This window comes from Sciurus carolinensis, unplaced genomic scaffold (assembly GCF_902686445.1).
Source record: "Sciurus carolinensis unplaced genomic scaffold, mSciCar1.2, whole genome shotgun sequence".
In the NCBI taxonomy this organism is placed as follows: Eukaryota; Metazoa; Chordata; class Mammalia; order Rodentia; family Sciuridae; genus Sciurus; species Sciurus carolinensis.
In genome coordinates this window covers 411,462-432,012 of record NW_025920177.1, presented here as the reverse complement: position 1 = coordinate 432,012, position 20,551 = coordinate 411,462, and the positions used below count along the sequence as shown (strand labels likewise).

Here is a 20,551-nt window from a genome sequence, read left to right as displayed (position 1 = left end):
GAAGTACAAATATTAGTTGACTTTCACTTTAGGAACACATTAACCATCACGTCTGTAGGAAGTACTATTACTTATTCATTCAGACCTATTCTCTTCTTCTATAGCAAGAGAAATATGGTCAAACCCATGCTTCCTAGTCAGACAGTGCACCTACCCACTCACCTGGCAGCTACTTGATACTTGTGACTTTGTTCCTGCTAGTAGCAGATAAGCAGAAATAATGTGTCTCTTCCAAGCCCGACTAGAAAATAACCCATGAGTGTTTTCCTTTTCCTGCTTGTTGCAGCTTGAAACCCAGTTCTGACCATTGGATGAGCTCATTGCCCTAGTAACAGCCAATAAACAATCTTCAAGGAACCTAGAACTCCAAAATGACAACATGGAAAAAAACAGGCCACTCAAGTCCTGGGATCAGTACCAGAAAGAGGAATAAGTGTCTTTGTTCCCTTAGTCACTATCCTCTTGGGCCTATTGTGACATTACCTTGGCTTTTCCATACAACTAATGCAAAATTTTATGTATTCCTTGAAAAAGTAGTTTCATTTTGATAGAACAGATATTATCCCCACATGGCAGATGAGCCAACTCAAGCCAAGGGCAGTCCAAGGACACCCAACATGCGGATGCTCTCCTGTTCACCCAGAGCCCTAGTCTTTGAGTTCAAAAACTTTGTGATTTCTTATTTCTGAGACTTTGAGCAGAACTGTTCAAATTTAGGTGTTGGTGGAGGTTTGACAGGGTTGGATGTTACATTTCAAATATAGAACAATGATCCTAGATTTTAAATTGTGCTGCACTATCACAAGTGGTTTTTATAATGATTGCCACTACACATGTTTCCACTATGAGATTGCAAGGAGTGATAGGAGCTCTAAATGTGACATGGAGTTTTGGAATCCAGGGCAGAAATGTTTGGCATTGGGGGTAATTCACACCCATAATGTAATTAAAAAGGGGGCAATTTGCATTCAGATTGGCACCTTACATTATTTTTTTCTGATTATAAAAAAATTTTTTTAAAAAAGAAGCTCTAGTGAGCACAGGAGGTTTCTGGGTGCTCTGACAATTAGTATTTTAGACAAATGACATTGGGAAAGAGTATTTCTAATCCTTTTCTGGAGACCTAGAACTTTGCCAAGAAAATAATAAGCTTCTGTCAGATATTTTAATATGAAGCATGCTGTGATAAATAACCATTTGCACCCCCACACTATTTTTGCTGAAAAGTATTTATAAAATTTCTGATTCTCACCTACTGATAGAATCTGCCTATAAATAAAATATTTGAAGGTCATAAACCTAAGGACTTGAAACTGAAAGAATCCAAGTGTTATATTAACAAGGAAGTTATGAGTTAGGGTTATCAAAAATGATTCATAGATTACACAGAACACCTGCGTGTGGTGAAATGAACACTAACTTGGGATGAAGCCTTTTTCACTACCTAAAATTCCTCAACCACTTATTTTAGCTCTGTTCTTTAGTTTCCTGCCCATCCCCCCAAAAGTATATCATCTCACTTGACTGAAAGGAATGAGTAAAATGTTTAAGAAAAGTGTCCAGCATACAATAGGAGCTCAATAAATACTTGCTACATTGTTTAAGCCTAAATATGGAGAAAGGGAAAAATCTAATAGTAGAATATTGAGCATATTCTAAGGCAACTCTATAAAAGGATACTAGGATCATCCCCACCACATAACAGAAGAAGACACTGATGAAGGGAAGCAATTGGTGACCTTGTCACCTGGGAAACTGTAAAAGTGACAATGGGACTTAGAGTCTGTGGGTAAGTACCCAGCCTACTGTCGGGTCCCTTGAGAGGCTTCCTCTCCCGTGGGATACTGGTGGAACTTCTGCTTCATTCTTTGCCAGATACATCACTGGTGGCACTAAAATTAAAAAAAAAAATTATCTTTATTCAAGGATAAATATGGACTCACAAGAGTTACAAGTTCTCTTTATTCCAGGGCTCCTTTACTTCCATGAAGAAGAGGAATTGAAATTAAAAAGAAAACAAAATTGGAGTCATCTGCCCTGTGTGATCCAGCAGAAATGCCATCTGCCACCTGGTCACTTTCTCTTTCTTGCTAAGCCTATGTGTAAAGAACCTTCTGGACAGAAAGGGAAGGAGTGTCCTACTACGATAATCCATATACTCTAACATAAGAAAAAATGAAATTTGTTTTCTTATCATCAAAGCAATTGCCTCAAATTCTGATTGAACAGGCCCGTAATCATCTTCATTCTAAGATGTTTACTGCTGACCTGGTGAGCTGAAGCATATCAATTTGCTAATTTTTTTACCCTGGGCAAATTCGTGCCTGACAAGTTTTAAACTTCATGAAAGAGTTGGGTTCATAGCTCGAGAGGTACCTACCAGTTCCCCAGGCAGCTGCTTGGTCTCTACCACCCCTCCAGCCTAAGATGAAGTCCCCTCCCTTGTCAGCCTTGGCTCTCTGTTTTCTTTTTGTGTTGCCTGCTTGTCCCCCTCTTCCCTGTTGGGGCAATTCACTCCCTTAGTATTCTAATCACTTGCAACTCTTGAAGCACAATGAACTTGCCCTATGCCTCCCTTCTTCCTTCTCTGCAAGACTCACCTGAGATGTCACTACCCCAGACAGCAGTCCCAGAGGTTCCTCCACCCTTATCACCCATTGGACCAGTGTCCAGGCCTTGTGCTCCTAGGACACACTTTGTCTCTCTTTAGCCCATGCTAGAGAAGTTCCCCGTGGGAACTATGCCTTTACTGCCTGAATCCTGCCTTGGACTGTCTTCATCCAGGCCAGGAGCTGTCTTCCACAGGGCTCCTTACCGTCCAGCACAGTGCCTGACACTGAAGAGCCTGCTGGATGAAAGTCTTAGGAGAAAAAAATGCAGAACTTCATCCATACAACAAATTCTCACAGGCACTCACAATCAGAAGAACAATGTGGGAAATACAAATACATATACATACAGTATGACTTGGTGTCTGCCATTTTGAATTTTATAGGTAGTCAGTGTGCTGAGACAGTAGTTAAATGAACAGCAGTCATGATACCTAACTGGACCACAAGCAATAAGCTCCAGGGACTGAGAAATGGAATTGATACCTGGGAAAAAAATAGGAAGGATTCAGATGAATCAAGGTTTCCTAAGACCAGATTGTGGGAGTGCAAACAAGATTGGCAAATCAGAAGAGAAGCCCTCCTCTGATGTGATGTGGTGTAATGTGATGTGGGATTTTCAACAAACACGTAAAGGCTTGAAAGTGTCACAGAATGCCTTGCGCATGAGGGCCCTTGAGCACCTTGTCCACTCTTAAAAGTCAAGGGTTCATCAAATTTCCAGGAGACAATGAGCATGGCAGAGGAGGGGCCACGTGCATGGTCAGGAGGACAAGAAACCCTAACAAGTGATGTGGAATGAGTCACAGTGGCTGAGGAAGCAATTTCATCATTAGGTGTCCAGGCCCTAATAATTTCATGTAATCCAAACCCAGGGGCTGATTGCCACCGTGACTAATGCAGGATACATGTCTCTTCTTTTCAAGGTCAACTTTGGCTCAAAAAAAAAAATGAGAACCAGTTCTCTTCCTTGACCCCATCTGATAATGCAGAAACCAAAGCTGACTTATACAGATGGAAATCAAAGTGAGCCGAACACTTTATCCCATAAATAACAAAAATGAATTAAGGCCAACTTGTCTCTAGGCAACCCATAAAAACACAGTCACATAACCCTGATTTTAGTATATAAAAGAGATGACCAATAGATTCACTTAAAATTATTCATGACTGTCTCGTCACTGTTTCAATACATCTTAAAAGCTGCTTCTTCGCCAACCATCCCATTTTAAACCTTGACTAATGAAGATTGTGGGCCAAGCTATTTCTATGGCCAACAGTCAAATGCTTATTATTAGGTCTCTCAAAGTAGGTTCAGATAGTTTGACATCTACAGAAAAAAAAATCATGCATGATTAAAATATTTCCTTTAGATTTAAATGTACATAAATATGTATATATATATTAGTAAATAAATTATATAGCACATTAACATGTAGCACACACTAAAACCTTGTAAAAACTAAGCCAATAGTACATGTGACTAACAATAATAAATACCAGATAAAACAATAGGTGCATTATCAGGTATATTATCCACAAAGCATGGACTAAAATGAATGAATTAGATACTCTTCAAAACTACAGAGAACATTAATTTAGGATAAAATATAACAAAGACAAGTAACTCCAAGTTTTTGTTTTTAATGTCTTTAATAAAGTCACATTTCAAAAAACAATTTTCATCTGAGAAGATATCAAAATGTTTATTTTTATAAAAATTGAAAAAAGACACAAAAGAATACATAGTGTACTTTGAGTTTTCTTAAATGTTCTAACAGTTAAATAATGAGCTTTAAAAAGATATTTTTTTTTAGTTGGACAGCTTGGCCTTCTGATGACCACTGTGAGAATCTCCCTTTAAGTTCAAATCCCTCAAGTCCCATCTTCATTCCCCCATCTCTCAGCTGTGTGTGTACTTAATCTCTCTGTGCCTCTGTGCTCAACTGCTTTTTCTACAAGATGGGGATAGTAATAGTGTCATCTCAAAGAGTTGTGATGATCAGATGAGATAATCCAGCCAAGTCTTGGCATAGTGCCCAACGTAAAATAAGCTCTTAATAAACTCAGTTATTAATTTAATTATGTTGTTAATATCACCATTATCTGCCTCCTCTTAATTTTATATGCAGATTGAAACTGCAGACTGATACCCTACTAAGAGTTTTTTGTTGTTATTATTGTTGTTTATTTTTTTTTGTTAACATTAGCCCTAGAGTCAGAAAGTCTGAACTGTGGTTCCAATCCACCCCTTACCAGATGTGTGTTCCTGGACAAATTCTCTAATCAATTTTAATCAAATATAAAATGAAAGTAATAATTTTCCCTCTACCCTCTGTACCCTCTGTGCTCGGGACAGACAAGAATAGCATTGTTTTGTTTTGTTTTACTTCTTGGATGTAAATCACTGTTCACATGTAAAAACCTTATGGTGGTAATGATGATGGTGGTTTTGGGGTTCAGGGTACCAGTGACGCTAAAGGAATTGGGTCTGCCTGGGTCACACTACAAGTTACCACGTCCCATGGCCACACACCCATGAGTAACATACCAGCCTGCAGCTTCATAATGATATCCATCTTGAAAGACCAGGAAAGAGGCAGACAGAAAAAAAGACAATTTAATATCAGACCAAACTTAATAATAATAATTATTATTATTAATTTCTGTAATTTTATTATTATTCATCTAAAGGGCCTTTAAAAATCTTCCCTTAAAAATTAAAAAAAAAAACAAGCTAAATACCTGGCTAGAACCCAGGTCTCATGGAATACAGTATGTTCTTTCTCCTAAAAATAGCAAATTACATACTTTGATGCATTTATTTTACAAAACAGGGCATGGAATTATATAAACAGAAAGATCCCATCTAGATTTACATGCAGAGAAAAACAAATAAAGAAAGTACCTAAATTATTATCTCCCTGCATTTTGTTAATTTCTACCTTAAATATACACATATATTAATCTTAATAAAAAAAAGTGAATCAAGTATTCTAAAATATCTGATGTGCTTGGCAATCTCAGGGACAAAAGTTGGTGATGATGGTGAGCCCGAGGATCATGAAAATATTGCTTTTCAGAATTGCTGAGATTGTGAACCTAAGAACCCAGCCTGGGACAGTGAGACTCATTCATTAGGTGAGACTTTTTGACTTTATGTCCCTGGGTTTAGCACTCTTAAGAAATTTTGGGGAATAGATCATTGATCTTCTAAAGTTTTTCAAAGCTCATTTTAATTACATGTTTCTAAACAAATAATCTTGCCTCTTGCTATGGCTCAGGCACTGGTAAGCTTGGAATAAAAAATGCTGTATCTAAGACATGGCTGCCTGGTGCAAAGTTATGTGCAACACAGAGTTTTAAAAATTCAAGTGCGGAACATTGAGATCTGGTACTAGAGGAAAAGCTAAGGTGATTAAAAACACGCTGAAAATTAACGCTGCAGTACTCTTTAAAATGCATCGACCAAAGTTTATTTTCAAAATCACCTTTAGCAAGGCTCTATTACTTTTTAAAGGTTCAAAGTCTTCCTGTTCTGGCTTTCACAGAACTGATTCCCCATGGCAGAGTGAAGCAAGACTCTGTTAATGCCAAGAACTAAAACTTTCTACATAAAACATGAAATTTCCAGGTACAGAATTCCAAAACTGACTAAGTTCTTGTTTGGAACACATTAAGATTGAATGCTTTAAGTTTTCTTAAAACTTCAATCAACTTCATAAAATCAGTAGCTGATGGAAAGGTAAGACAACATTCAATGTATGAAATACTTGGCAAGAAAAACAAACCCCATGTAGGTGGCTTAATGTCACAAAAGGGACGCTGGTCCAGATGGGTTTATTTTAATTAAAAACAATAGGGACATAAATACATTCTCCAATTTTCCTGACAAGAAACAGCCTTTCTCCCCTGAGGATATTTTTATTGTACTTTAAATATCTGAAACAAACCAGCAAGGTTAAATTGGCTGTTCAAGTTTGACATCCCATGGCTCAAGTAGAAAAATATGACAGTTTCCTATCCCCTGTGTTTCAGTTCCAACAGACTCAGTTCCTAGCCTTCTACATCAACAATCCCTTAAATAATCAGCAAAGGACAATTTATGAATAATTATTCATCATGAATTCAGGAATCAGATCCCAGGTCAAAGGTTCAGGTGCAAGACATCACGGCAGGCTGGGCAGAAGTACAGATCATCTCATCTTGGGCAGATTCACCCTCCCATTTGACAGCAGAGCATGCCTTTTGGAGTCTCTTACTTGCTGCTGGGTCCCCATATCCCATTTTTCTCCATTTTGGGGCAATCAAAAGATATTTTTTAAAAGAAGAAATATAAGGAAATAGAAAAAGAAGGAAGAAAAGTGCCTAACTCCTTGTTTTATCTTTGTTTTGACCCAATAAATAAACCTCTTATGCAAAAAGTATTTCCCATTATCATCAAGCAGACCCTCAAAGACTCACAATATTAACTTTAAGTTAACATTTGCACTTTACCTACTGAAGAAGCATATAGATTGTAACATGCTTTGTATTCTTCTATATAGTGATTTGAAACAGACTGTAGCTTATAAAAGAGACAATTTCACTAAAACTCTTACATCTAAATCATGTGTAACTTCCCCATTTAGAATAAATTACAAAGTATTATAGTAAACTCAATTCTGTCAATTCAGCATGGTGAAGTTGGATACAGCATTTCCATGCTTATTTTCTCTCCTGTTAATATTTTAAGAAGAGTCCATAGACTTAGTGTCACTGGATTTTTATAAAAAATTAAAAGTGCAAAAACATTTCTGTCAAAAATATTGAAGTGGTGAATGTACTTCAAAAACAGAAGACAAAATGGGAAGAACGTCTGTTAGAGCTTTTGGTAAAGAAGTTTTTACACTAAATCGTCAATGGGAATAACCTTCAAATCACCTTCAGGAGAAAGGTTAAAATGAAAGAGTCTAATAAAAAATGAAACATTTTGCCAAACATAGCATAAGAGCTTTCATTTTTTTAAGTAGGAACAATTTCTCCTTAATAAATTGACTCTTACAATCCCCTGCATTATCCTGCACTGCCCAGACTGAACATTACTTCAGGTGACATTGAAGTTACAATTTCAAGCTTAGAGGCACTAGATTTAGCCTAAGTAATCGGCTGTGATTTTGTTTGTACCTATCTTGCTTTCCTCCCTCTGTAACCAGTTGAATGCTTAACAATTTTGTTGAGCTAGTTTAGATACAAGGCAAAACAGGCTAATTGTGAAATTAGACATGTGTTTCCTTGTAAATGTCACTTTGCAGATTCATCTCATTGTCAAAGCCCTAAAGAAACCAGCTGAAGCCTGCCCGACAACCATGTGCTCTGTTGTAGAGATCGCTTTCAGAGAATGTACATTAGGAAACTGCCAAGCTTTTAGATATTTTAATAAAAGCAATACATAACTAAACAATACATAACTAAAGCAATACATAACTAAAGCATAATATCTGCAAAATTAGCATATAGCCTTCACTAGATAGCATCCTGCTGAATCCAACCCTAGATCCTGTACTTTACAGAGGCAAGGAGTTTTCTGTCTTTTCCTTTTTTTGTCCATAGGAAATCAGTAAAACTTGTATTTATAACACTCACAAGTCCCCGACTCTGTCACCTGACTCTCTTACCAACTTGAGGCTCAGGCTCTCCTTGCCTGAGAGATAACCATCATTCAGCAAATGGAAGCAGCCTTCCCCCCTCACAGCCTGCCACAATGCTGAGGTGCCACATTAACAAAGTAGAAGCAACTCCCTAAATTCATTCCTTCTTTTAAAAATCTCACTTCCATTTTAATGCAAATGGTTGAAGAGAGTGTATAAAAATTAAAAAATAAAGTCGCTAGAAACCCAAGTCTTTTCTGATTACTTAATGACTGATACCACCCCATCATTTAATAAAATGGGAACTAGATGAAATATGCTGTGAAAAGAAGCTTCCTTAAGTTTGGAATCTCTACTTTATAAGCAGTTGTCTCTTCTCACCTATAACAAGCATTTCAAACTTGGTCACTTGTGCCTGTGGTTCCCACACTGTCATTAATCTGGTATTCTGCCCTTCACTTTGCCTTGCTTTGTTCTGAACATTTTACCCTGAATTACACTCAAAGCATTATCCAAAATAAAGGTACATTTTAACAAAAGTGCACCAAAAAGGAGAAAGTGTGGGTAGAGTCCTTGATTAAATAAACATGTTTTATGATATGGAAAATCTCTTCCAAGCCATTCACTAAAATCTAAGTGAAGGAATAGATTACATTTTAAATGGATGGGAAAAATAATACCGGGGTGTATTTGAGGTTGAGATGAGTCTTTAAATTAACTTAAAATTATTCAGATGCCCTTTCAATCATTGCAGTTACACATAAGAAGCATTGAATTGAAAGATGAAAAGGCAATTATTTGTGTTCAAACTTACCATAAACTATATATTCCCTTCATTTTAATCTCAGCAGATTTCAAACTCCCCTTTCCAAGGTGTGTGAGCACATATACATATACACACACATTTGTGAACTTCAAATTTCACGACATGTATATCCTGATTTCCTGCATCATTATATGTTAAAAAATTCAAAGTGGGCTCTTCAGGTATATATTTCTGTTAACTAATATTAATGAATTTTGGCTGTTTTCAAAATCTTCAATTTGTTCATTGTGCCAACCCTGCATTGCAGAGAAGTCTTAGCATGGGATTCCAGCTTGGATCTTGCAAAGAGAGTCACTACGCACAGGTTTTAATTGTATTTACCCAGAAGAGAGGAGTGGAGCTCCCTTTCACCTGGTAATCTGACAAATGAGTATTTATATATATATATATATATAGATATATATATATAGAGAGAGAGAGAGAGAGAAAGAGAGAGAGAGAGAAAGAGAGAGTAATAATGTTATACATGTAACACTATGTAACATATTTGTGTTTGTGTGTGTGTGTGTGTGTGTGTGTTTGTACATATAGAGGCTGAGGACTCTCACTCACCACTTTAACCCTGCGAGGTGGAGCACAGCCAGCCAGGAAAATCGCGAAGTGCTCCAGGAGCGTCATTCTTGGCTGCACACGGATGCCGTCGAACTACAGAGCGCATGCGCGAAAACCACAAGGGCTTTCCATTTAGTGTGTGCGGGACCTGTGACGCGCCTGCCTCCAGAAAGCGCGGAGTGCTGTATCTTCCCCGCCAAACGCCTCCGGACCCGACCTGGACTGGCCTCCTGGAGCGCCTCCTCCCACACCTGAGGCAGCTGCCCTGAGTGCGCACTTTAGCCTCTGTGGCTTTCCTAGCTCCACCGCTATGCCAGCTCGACCACGCCCCCTCGCTTCCCCTGCTGGATAACCCTGTTGGCTTTCGATGTTCCCTGCCAGGGAGAAGACCCAAGCCAAGACAACGCGTGGGAGGTAGGCAGCCAAGGCGACAGCAGGTCAATTAGGCAGTCAGATTTGGGTTACAAACAGGCAACTCTTGCATTACAGCAGTGCTACCAGTACTGGGGACGGAGGCGGTGGGGGGGGCAGTGACTGTGGGCGTGGGGCGCATGGGCAGGTATGAAGGCTAGGCAGAAGGGGAGGAGGAGCAGGCCAGCAGCAGCCAGGAACCCTAGCACCAGGCAGAGGAGGAGTTCTTGGGGTGGGACGGGCATCCTACCATTTGGAGTGTCTCTTGTTGCCTTTTGGAAAAGTGTACAAAATAAAGTAGACAAAATAGAAGGGTTAAAAAGTAAGTGGAGAAGGAAGTGTTTGTGTGTGTGTGTGTGTGTGTGTGTGTGTGTGTGGCGTGAAGGCGTGGCCAGAGAGAGCCAGGGCATGAAGGAGAACCAGGGTTGTTGGGGAGGTGGCCCTTCCCAGGGTGAGCAGTGCCATTTGGCCTGTGCCTCAGCCATCGCTCAGAGGCTGAACATGACGCGTGGCACAGTGGCTCGGGGGTGGAGCTCTCTTGGAGCCAGGGTTGCACACCAAGGGACAAATCCATGCCCTCCTTTACCCGGTGCTCTTCCTTAGTTCCCACAGGTAGCAGTGCTTCTGGGAAGACTAGGTGAAGAATTGAAGCATAGCTACAGGCAGGGACTTGAGGTCCTACAGACAACAGCTACCTGAAGTCAGCCAAGAGGCGGGAGACAGAGACATGGTGGACCAGACAACTCCAGTGTTCTGGGGAGGTGGAGAGTACTGCCCTGGAAGGCTACCCGGAGCTCAACTGCCAGGTAAGGACTGCACTGCCACCCAGTGCTCAGCAAAGCCAGTGGCAATAGTGGATGCAGGGATGTCATGGTTTCTTGTTGTATCTCCCTGCTGAAGAGGAAAATGTTTTCTGTGCTAGTAGGAAATATTTTTGTTAGAGAGGCTAAAGGAGGGAATTGTGGCTGGAACCAAAGGGGTTGTTGTGTGAACTTGGGTGTGGGGTGGGGCTTAAAACTGCAGAAGGTGATCGGGAGCAGAGGGAGTTGCAGCTCCCGGAATGTGGTTGGGAAATTCCTGTGTGCCATGCAAGTGCCTGTAATGGGATGGGAATAAGGGGAGAGATGGCCAGGAGAGAGCCGAGGTCACCCCACCCAACTTACTTTCAGTTTTAATTCTCTCCCTCTGATGAGGTATCCAAGGCATGAAACATGAGATCTGCCTGAGCTGATAGACTGTGGGCGTGTGCATGCGTGTGTACACCTGTCCCTGAGTGCGCCCATCCACACTTGTATATGAGTGCCCGGTGGGGCCCTGGTGTGATTTCATAGGATGTTTATGACAGCATCCGACCCAGCCTCCTATAGGAACCCCTTGCTTGAATGACACATTAGGTATCCAAGAAAAGAATGTTGGTCTTGGAATAAAGCAGGTGAAAATACTTAGGTGGTGTGTTGTATGCATATCCAGTCCATCAGTACAGTCTTGGCAGTGGTTGCTGAATTGTCATGGATCTCCTTTGTGGAACCCCCTTCTGGCACAGGCTCCTTAGAGCAGGGCTGATTTCTGCTTGTTTCTACAGGTAGAGGCTTAGAGGGTGAAAGCTGGGGCAGTAGGTTCTGCTTATCTTCCTGGCTAGGTGTGTGTTGTATTTGATCTTGATGTGCCTGAGCCATGCATTTGTGCAACTCTTCTTATTACATGCAGGTTGGAAGTGAATTCAATGCAGGGGTTTGGGTATTTCTCAGTTTTCTGCTTCTGGTACATATGTATATATAGTAACATGTTACATATTTAATACTATGTAGCATATTTAATACTATGTAGCATGTGTGTGTGTGTGTGTGTGTGTGTGTGTGTGTGTGTATGTATATATATATAAATACAGTGACACTCTGTGGCACACAGCCTTGAGGTCCCCGAATGGCAATGACCACTGGTGGAAAATGGCACATCACCAGGCAGGGAGGTGTCTCAAGGGCCGCTTTACTGAAGCTGCCAGCATGAGCGAGCGGTCCACTGGAGGCGAAGCCAGAGAAGAGGGCGTGGACTCTGGCCCACCACCACAGCCCTGTGCTGTGGTGGAGCACGGCCAGACAAGAAAACCGTGAAGACGACCAGGAGCACCACTCTTGATTCCACACGGTTGCCGTCGCTCTCCAGAGCGCATGCGCGTAAACCATAAGGGCTGTCCCTTCAGTGTGTGCAGGACCCGTGAGGCGCCTGCCTTCAGGAAGCATGGAGTCCCCCTATTCCCCGCTGCACACCACCCAGACGGGACCTGGCCTGGCCTCCTGGAGCGCCTCCTCCGGCACCTGAGGCAGCGGCCTGGAGCATGCATCATTTTCCAGGCTCCAGGGCTGTGCCCGCTCGCCCACGCCCCCTTTCTTCTTGCTGGATCACCCTGTTGGCCCTCGATGCCCCATGCCAGGCAGAAAACCCAAGCCAAGAAAACGCGTGGTAGGTAGGCAGCAAGGCAAGAGCAGGGCATATGTGCATGCTCAGAAACCAGTCAGATTTGGGTTTCCAAAAGGCAGATCCTGCATTACAGGCGTGCTAGGCATGCTGGGGTGGGGGCGGGGCGCGTTGGCTGGTAGGAAGACTTGGAGAAAGGGGAGGAGGAGTGGGCCAGCAGTAGGCAGGACCAAGAGCACCAGGCAGAGGAGTTGTTCTTGGGGCTGGACAGGCCCTCCTACCACTTGGAGGGTCTTTTGTTGCCTTTAGGGAAATAGAGTACAAAGTGAAGGGGTGGGAAATTAGAAGGGTTACAGATAGGTGGAGAGTGAATGTGTGTGTGTGTTTGTGTGTTTGTGTGTAGGGAAGGTGTGACCAGAAAGGGCCAGGGCATGAAGGGGAACCAGGGTTGTCGGGCAGGCGGCCCTTCCCAGCAGGAGTGCTGACTTTTGGGCCTGTGCCACAGCCACTGCCCAGGAGCAGAGTACGACACTGGGCACAGAGGCCTGCCAGAGGATCTCTCTTGGAGCCAGGGGTGCACACCACCCCTGGGACACCCAGGGGACAATTCTATGCCATCCTATATCCAGTGCTCCTCCTTAGTTCCCACAGGCAGCAACGCTTCTGGGAACACTGGGTGATGAATGAAAGCACAGCCCCAGGCAGGGACTTGAGATCTTACAGATAACAGCTAGCTGACGTCAGCCAAGAGGCAGGAGACAAAGATGGTGGACGGGATGGCCCCAGCATTTTGGGGAAGTGGAGGGTACTGCCATGGGAAGGCCGCCTGGAGCTCAACTGGCAGGTAAGGACTGCACTGCCACACAGTGATCAGCAAAGCCAGTGGCACTAGTGGATGGATGGCTTGGTGCCTTTGTTTATGTGCTTGCTACAGAGGAAAATGTTGTCTGTGCTAGTAGGACATATTTGTGTTCGAGAAGTTAAAAGGAGGGAATTGTGGCTGGAACCAAAGGGGTTGTTCTGTGTACCTGTGTTTGGGGTGGGGCTGAAATCTGCAGAAGGCAATGAGGTGCAGAGGAAGTTGCAGCTACTAGACTGTGGTTGGGAAATCCCTGTGGGCCCTGCTAGTGCTTGTAATGGCATATGAATAAGGAGTGAGATGGCCAGGACAGAGCAGAGGTCACCCCACCCAACCTTACTTTGTTTGATTTCTGTCCCTCTGATGAGGGATCCTAGGCATTAAACATGAGGTCTGCCTGGGCTGATAGACTGTGTATGTGTGTACCTGTACCTGTGTGAGCCCATCCACGCTTGCATGCGAGTGCCTGGTGGGGCCATCATTTGATATCATAGGGTGTTTATGACAGCATCTGATGTAATGTCCTCTAGGGGCCCCTTGCTTGAATTATACAAAGTATCCAAGAAATAAATGTTTGTCTTGGAATGAAGCAGGTGAAAGTACTTAGGTGGTGTGTTGCTTACACATCCATCAGTCAATCCTAGCACAACAGGGCTTGCTGAATTGTAATGGGTCTCCTTTCTGGAACCCTGTTCTGGCACAACCTCCTTAGAGCACGGGGGTCTTGTGCTTGGTTTTAAAGTTAGAGTTTTCGACGGAGAAAACTGCAGCAGTATTTCTGCTTATCTTCCTGGCTAATTGTGCGTTGTATTTGATCTTGATCTGCCTGCCCATGCATTTGTGCAACTCTTCTTTCATGCACTTTGGAAGGGAAGAGGATTCAGAATGCAGGGGTTCCTGTATTTCTTTCAGGTTTCTGTTTCTCATATGTATATATATATATATATATACACACACACACATATATATACATAAATATGTTACATATGTAATATTATGAAACATATCTGTGCGTGTGTGTGTGTGTGCACACGCATATATAAATACGGTGACACTCTGTTGGGTGGCGCACAACCTCAAGGTCCCCAGTGGAAATGCCCTTTGGTGGGCTGGGAGGCGTCTTATGGACCGCCTTTAGTGAAGTCGCCAGCATCAGTGAGCCATCCCCGCGAGGTTAAGCCAGAGAAGAGGCTGTGAACTGTCGCCCACCACTGCACCTTTGCAAGTGGTGGATCGCGTTGCAAGAAGGAAAACCGCGAAATCATCTCGGAGGGCCTCTCTTGGCTCCACCCGGCCGCCATATCTCACCAGAGCACATGAGCGTAAACTGAGGGGCGTCTTGAGCGTGAGGCTCCTTTTGCAGGAAGCATCTAGTCTCCCGTCTTCCTTGCTGCCCGCCATCCAGAAGCCACCCAGAAGCCACCCGCCCTGGAGTGCAACCTCCCGCACCTGAGGCATAGACCAGAGGGCTGGTCCTTATCCTCTGGCAGCTTTCCTGGCTCCAGATTCAAGCCAGGTCGCCACGCCCCCCCATTTGCACCTCCTGCTGGATTCCCCCTGTTGTCTTTCCATGCCTCCTACCAGGCAGAAGACCCAAGCCAAGAAAACACGTGGGAGGTAGGCAGGCTAGGCACCAGCAGGGCAACTGGGTATGCTCAGAAGCCTGTCAGGTTTGGGTTTCCAACAGGCAGCTCCTGCATTACAGGCGTGCTAGGACTGCTGGGGTGGGGGCGGGGCGTATTGACTGGTAGGAAGACTAGGAGAAAGGGGAGGAGGAGTGGGCCAGCAGTAGGCAGGACCAAGAGCACCAGGCAGAGGAGTTGTTCTTGGGGCTGGACAGGCCCTCCTACCACTTGGAGGGTCTTTTGTTGCCTTTAGGGAAAGAGAGTACAAAGTGAAGGGGTGGGAAATTAGAAGGGTTACAGATAGGTGGAGAGTGAGTGTGTGTGTGTGTTTGTGTGTTTGTGTGTAGGGAAGGTGTGACCAGAAAGGGCCAGGGCATGAAGGGGAACCAGGGTTGTGGGGCAGGCGGCCCTTCCCAGCAGGAGTGCTGACTTTTGGGCCTGTGCCACAGCCACTGCCCGTATGCAGAGTATGACACTGGGCACAGAGGCCTGCCGGAGGATCTCTCTTGGAGCCAGGGGTGCACACCACCCCTGGGACACCCAGGGGACAATTCTATGCCATCCTATATCCAGTGCTCCTCGTTAGTTTCCACAGGTATCAGTGCTTCTGGGAACACTGGGTGATGAATGGAAGCACGGCCCCAGGCAGGGACTTGAGATCTTACAGACAACAGCTAGCTGACGTCAGCCAAGAGGCAGGAGACAAAAGATGGTGGACCGGATGGCCCCAGCGTTTTCGGGAGGTGTAGGGTACTGCCATGGGAAGGCCGCCTGGAGCTCAACTGGCAGGTAAGGACTGCACTGCCACACAGTGCTCAGCAAAGCCAGTGGCAGTAATGGATGGATGGCTTGGTGCCTTTGTTTATGTGCTTGCTACAGAGGAAAATGTTGTCTGTGCTAGTAGGACATATTTGTGTTCGAGAAGTTAAAAGGAGGGAATTGTGGCTGGAACCAAAGGGGTTGTTCTGTGTACTTGTGTTTGGGGTGGGGCTGAAATCTGCAGAAGGCAATGAGGTGCAGAGGAAGTTGCAGCTACTAGACTGTGGTTGGGAAATCCCTGTGGGCCCTGCTAGTGCCTGTAATGGGATGTTCATAAGGAGAGAGATGGCCAGGAGAGAGCGGAGGTCACCCCACCGAACCTTACATTGTTTGATTTCTGTCCCTCTGATGAGGGATCCTAGGCATTAAACATGAGGTCTGCCTGGGCTGATAGACTGTGTATGTGTGTACCTGTACCTGTGTGAGCCCATCCACGCTTGCATGCGAGTGCCTGGTGGGGCCATCATTTGATATCATAGGGTGTTTATGACAGCATCTGATGTAATGTCCTCTAGGGGCCCCTTGCTTGAATTATACAAAGTATCCAAGAAATAAATGTTTGTCTTGGAATGAAGCAGGTGAAAGTACTTAGGTGGTGTGTTGCTTACACATTCATCAGTCAGTCCTAGCTCAGCAGTGCTTGCTGAATTGTAATGGGTCTCCTTTCTGGAACCCTTTTCTGGCACAACCTCCTTAGAATACGGGGGTCTTGTGCTTGGTTTTAAAGTTAGAGTCTTTGACGGAGAAAACTGCAGCAGTATATCTGCTTATGTTCGTGGCTAGTTGTGTGTTGTATTTGATCTTGATCTGCCTGCCCATGCATTTGTGCAACTCTTCTTTCATGCAGTTTGGAAGTGAAGAGAATGCTATGTTTTTGGTATTGCATCCATATGGACAGATATTGAGTATGCAATCCTTTGTTTATGTTCAAGTGTCCTATGAACCTGTTGAAAAATCGTTTGGGTATGTGCCCCCATCCCATGCAGTTGTCTTGTTTGTAGTGTGAATGGACATATCCCATTGGTAGAAACATATATTCATCAGAGAAATTGTGTTGTTAAGTCTATGGTTTATTTCTCTGCTTGCTTATCACTGATCTTTCATTTCTGAGTTCTGTCAAGATAACCTACTCCATGTTCCATTTTAGCCTTTCTTCATGGTCAGTATTTGAATTAAGTGTAATCATGGTTCATAATTCTGTAATACAAATAGTTATAGATTGTGAGATCATTATATTTTATGAACCATCCTCAGTAATTGATGTCTTTCATCCATTCCCCATGTATTTTCTTCAAAGAGAGGTTGTTCATGAGGATGTACTTTTCAGAAGGGGGAATGTGGGACCTAGAAGAGATACATACATATAGACAGAATTGTGGTGGCCCCATATAAATGAATACTTTCTGTTTCAAATACTATGGGATAGTTGCATTGTTGGGTGTACCCATTTGTAATGGAAGCCAATATTGCAAGATGCATGGAATGTGCTTTTCCCTCCAGCGTTTATTCCAACACATGTAGTTCCCATCCCATTCTTCTGAAACTAAATATCTTTTCCTTCGTTTTATTTATATGATTTGCCCCAGTTAGCTGAATGTATATCTAGTGATAGTTCTTTTTTATAATTAGTGTTTGTGGATCTATAAGGCATATTATTATTGAAGGAATTTTTTTATGCAGATACAACTTTATCTTACTCATTGGAAAATAATCATGTTGTACGTCTGAGTTAGATGGTTTATGTAGGCTGGATACTGTGAGCTTCAGTATAACACAAGAATAGGTAAATAGTGATGATGAAATTCTGTTTTTTTTTTAGTATTGTTGGATAATAATTCAAATGGGCTTGACATTGTAAGAGATTTTGTGATGGAAATATATTTAAATAATTTTTGTCATGGAAAATTAAGGCAAAGGATTTCTGGGGAATAGGAATTTGTGGAATTGGTATCATTTAGAGAAAGTAGAATTGTTGTAATAAGAATAGTTTTATATTAAGTCCACATTAAAATTTATTTAGAAAATGTTTTAAAGATTAGAAAAATATATGAATATGCATTATCGTCTTTCTTCCTGGGGCAAGGAAATACCAAAATATTAGTTTATTCCTTAAGATTATTTATGAGTACCTTAAGAATTCTTTAGATTGTTACTTTCCTATTTCTTCCTTATTAATAATAATGATTATTGTATTACAGAAATCTTTTTATTTAAAGCTAGAGTGAGCAAATATATGAACTTCTTTTAATCTTAATTTAGCTTTTAATTGCAGTCAACCTGATGACATTGAACATGGTAAAACAATGTGAAATTATCAGAACTAGTATTTTATATCCATCCTCATAAACACAAAATTAAAGAAGATGATTAAAATAAAAGTAAATTTCCTTATGTGTTTCTACATTAATATTTATTTTCCACTTTTTACCTGAATACCTTGTCATTCCTTGAGTCAGCATAGTTTTCCTCCCAAATAATACTGTTAATTTTGGTGAATTTACTAGCTCATTCCTAAATGGCCTAGACATATTTAGTGTAACTTTTGAGAGGTTGTCTTGTTTGTAGTTCAGGAAGTTTATGTGGAAAGCCTATGGAGTAATGCCACTTCAAATGAGAGATGAATGAACTGTATATCATTTGGAAGATGGGGACTTTGCTTGGTCTGCAGAGATGTGTCTATCCCTTAGTTACAGAGTATGGTTTTATATCATCACATAGATTATCCTCCAAATGTTGTTTTAAAGGATGCATGAGTAATTGGAAATGTTTTCTTTTATATAGTGTGTTTGTGAATTTAAATTAGACTTTCCTTACAGGAGGAGATTTAATAAGGCATATATGGCTCCAATAAAAATGTAACTGAATTCTTCTCTCAGGTTTATTTTAAATATTAATCAGTATAGTAAAGTAGCCTGATAAAGGTTGAATTCGAAATATGCTGTTTTCCTAGATATGGTATCTGTGAAGTGCTCCACAGAACTTATCATCTATAAAGTTCTTGTGTTCTGGTAGAAGGCCTGTCATAGTTTTTAGCTTTATGGAACTTCAGAGTAGAATTTCACCCTCACCACCATCTTCTTACCAATTGTTCTTCCTCCTCTGATGCCAACACCAGTACAAACACTGAGAAAACCAGTGGTGGAAAAAAGGAGTTAGACAAACAGAAGCTTACAGATAACAGTGTGAGCTCTGAACCCTGCCTTCCCCCCTTGCTCTGCATGAGCTCCAGGCCCTAGCCAGCCTGATTTGGGTTTGCCTGAGTAACCCTAGTAAATTCTAGTAATTTCTTGGTCCTCTTTTTGTATTTGCCATTTCATAGGACTAGACTTATCTCATGTTTTCAATTCACAATTTTAGTATTGGACTTAAAGTTTTGCCTGGAAAAACTTTTAGCAGTGATCTTGATAGTCAGCCTTGCTCTTGCCAAGAACTTTCCAGGATCAAAACTCCATTCTTTTATTTCCATGTCTGCTTCAACCCCACTGTGTACAAATGTCAGGACCTAAGGCCCAGCCACACTCCTGACTGTGTATTGTTTCAGTCTGGAGTCTTGTGCTGCCAAGTTCCACTTGACAAGTTCCACTTGTCTGTCCTTGTTGGCAGGATCAAATTTCCATCCTCCATACCCCTCCCAGGCCACTGTAATTTCAGTTGCTGACTACCCACTAGTGAATTAATCCTTCTGGCCCAGCCCCAATCTATTTCCTGTGCCCACTGTTCACTTGAAATCTGGCACAGAACTGAGCCATGACATTTTACCTTCACTCACCAATAGGCCACAGGAGGTTGTGCTAGCATAGGCATTCTGACCCAGAATGCCTGTCCTCCAACTACTGCTGTTTTGGTAAAATTCAGATGAGTTGAACCAAAGTTAAATATATTCAACCTGTTTCACGGAGAGTCTACAGAAAGAGTGGCTCCTCGGTCTTTACTTATAGGACCCTGTATTTCTGTTGGTGAGATGTCCGAATGCTCTGCTGCTGAGTTTCATTTATTTCACACAGAGCTATGGACCTGGAAACCATTTACTTTTCACTCATCATTATGGAGTACATCCCTCCCACTGGAATTACCCATGGAATCTGGAATAGAGATTCCTATGTCCTTTCCATCTCACAGGAACCCACCACCCTTTGCAGCCTTCCCAAGTGGAGCCACTACTCTGCTTTTCCTGAAGTAAGTCACTTTCAGTCACTTGATCCATTTGATCTAGAAACTGATGACCCATTTGAGTGGGCAGGTAAGAGCCACATCTCCCTCTGAATGGTGGTGGTGTCTCCTCTCTTTAAAATTAAATGTGACCTCATGGTAATATTTATGTTGATTTCCTCCAAAATTGAGTTTATGGGAGAATATGATAAGTACACTTGAATAAATGCTTCTTAGAGCCGAATGTGTCAATCCATTCATCTGATCCCTCTGCACTTATCACTTGGATGTATACCTTTGTCATAATGGTTTCTTGCCATTGCATCCATGTGCCAGGAACTTTGGATGCATAGGAAAGGGGAGTCCAGGGCTCTGCCTTCCATGGACATGCAATCAGCATGAGGCGAGAGCAGCTCAATACATCTCAGATTTAGAAGGGAAAGATAGATATCACATTAACACCCTAGGGCTTAAAACAAAAGTTATTTATGATTCTGGAACCAGAGGTCTGAGATCAAGGTGGTGCCAGTGGCACCATATTTCTTCCTAGAATCATGCAGAGGAGGTGGGGAGGAGAGAAAATCCCTCCTGACTTTGGCCAGGTTTTGGTGGCTGTCTGCATTCCTTTATTTTTGAGATAGTGTCTTGTCTATTGC

The 20,551-nt window shown here is 42.4% G+C and overlaps 1 protein-coding gene across 1 annotated transcript in view; it reads left to right on the top strand.

Annotated features, from left to right (window-relative positions):
* The window catches only part of LOC124974790 (nucleolar MIF4G domain-containing protein 1-like), a 61,609-nt gene extending 51,723 nt beyond the window's left edge, over positions 1-9,886 (top strand). The window contains 1 exon segment of the mRNA XM_047537805.1: positions 9,635-9,886. Within this exon segment, the coding sequence (XP_047393761.1) occupies positions 9,635-9,886 (252 nt within the window).
* The last annotated feature ends 10,665 nt before the right edge of the window (positions 9,887-20,551 follow it).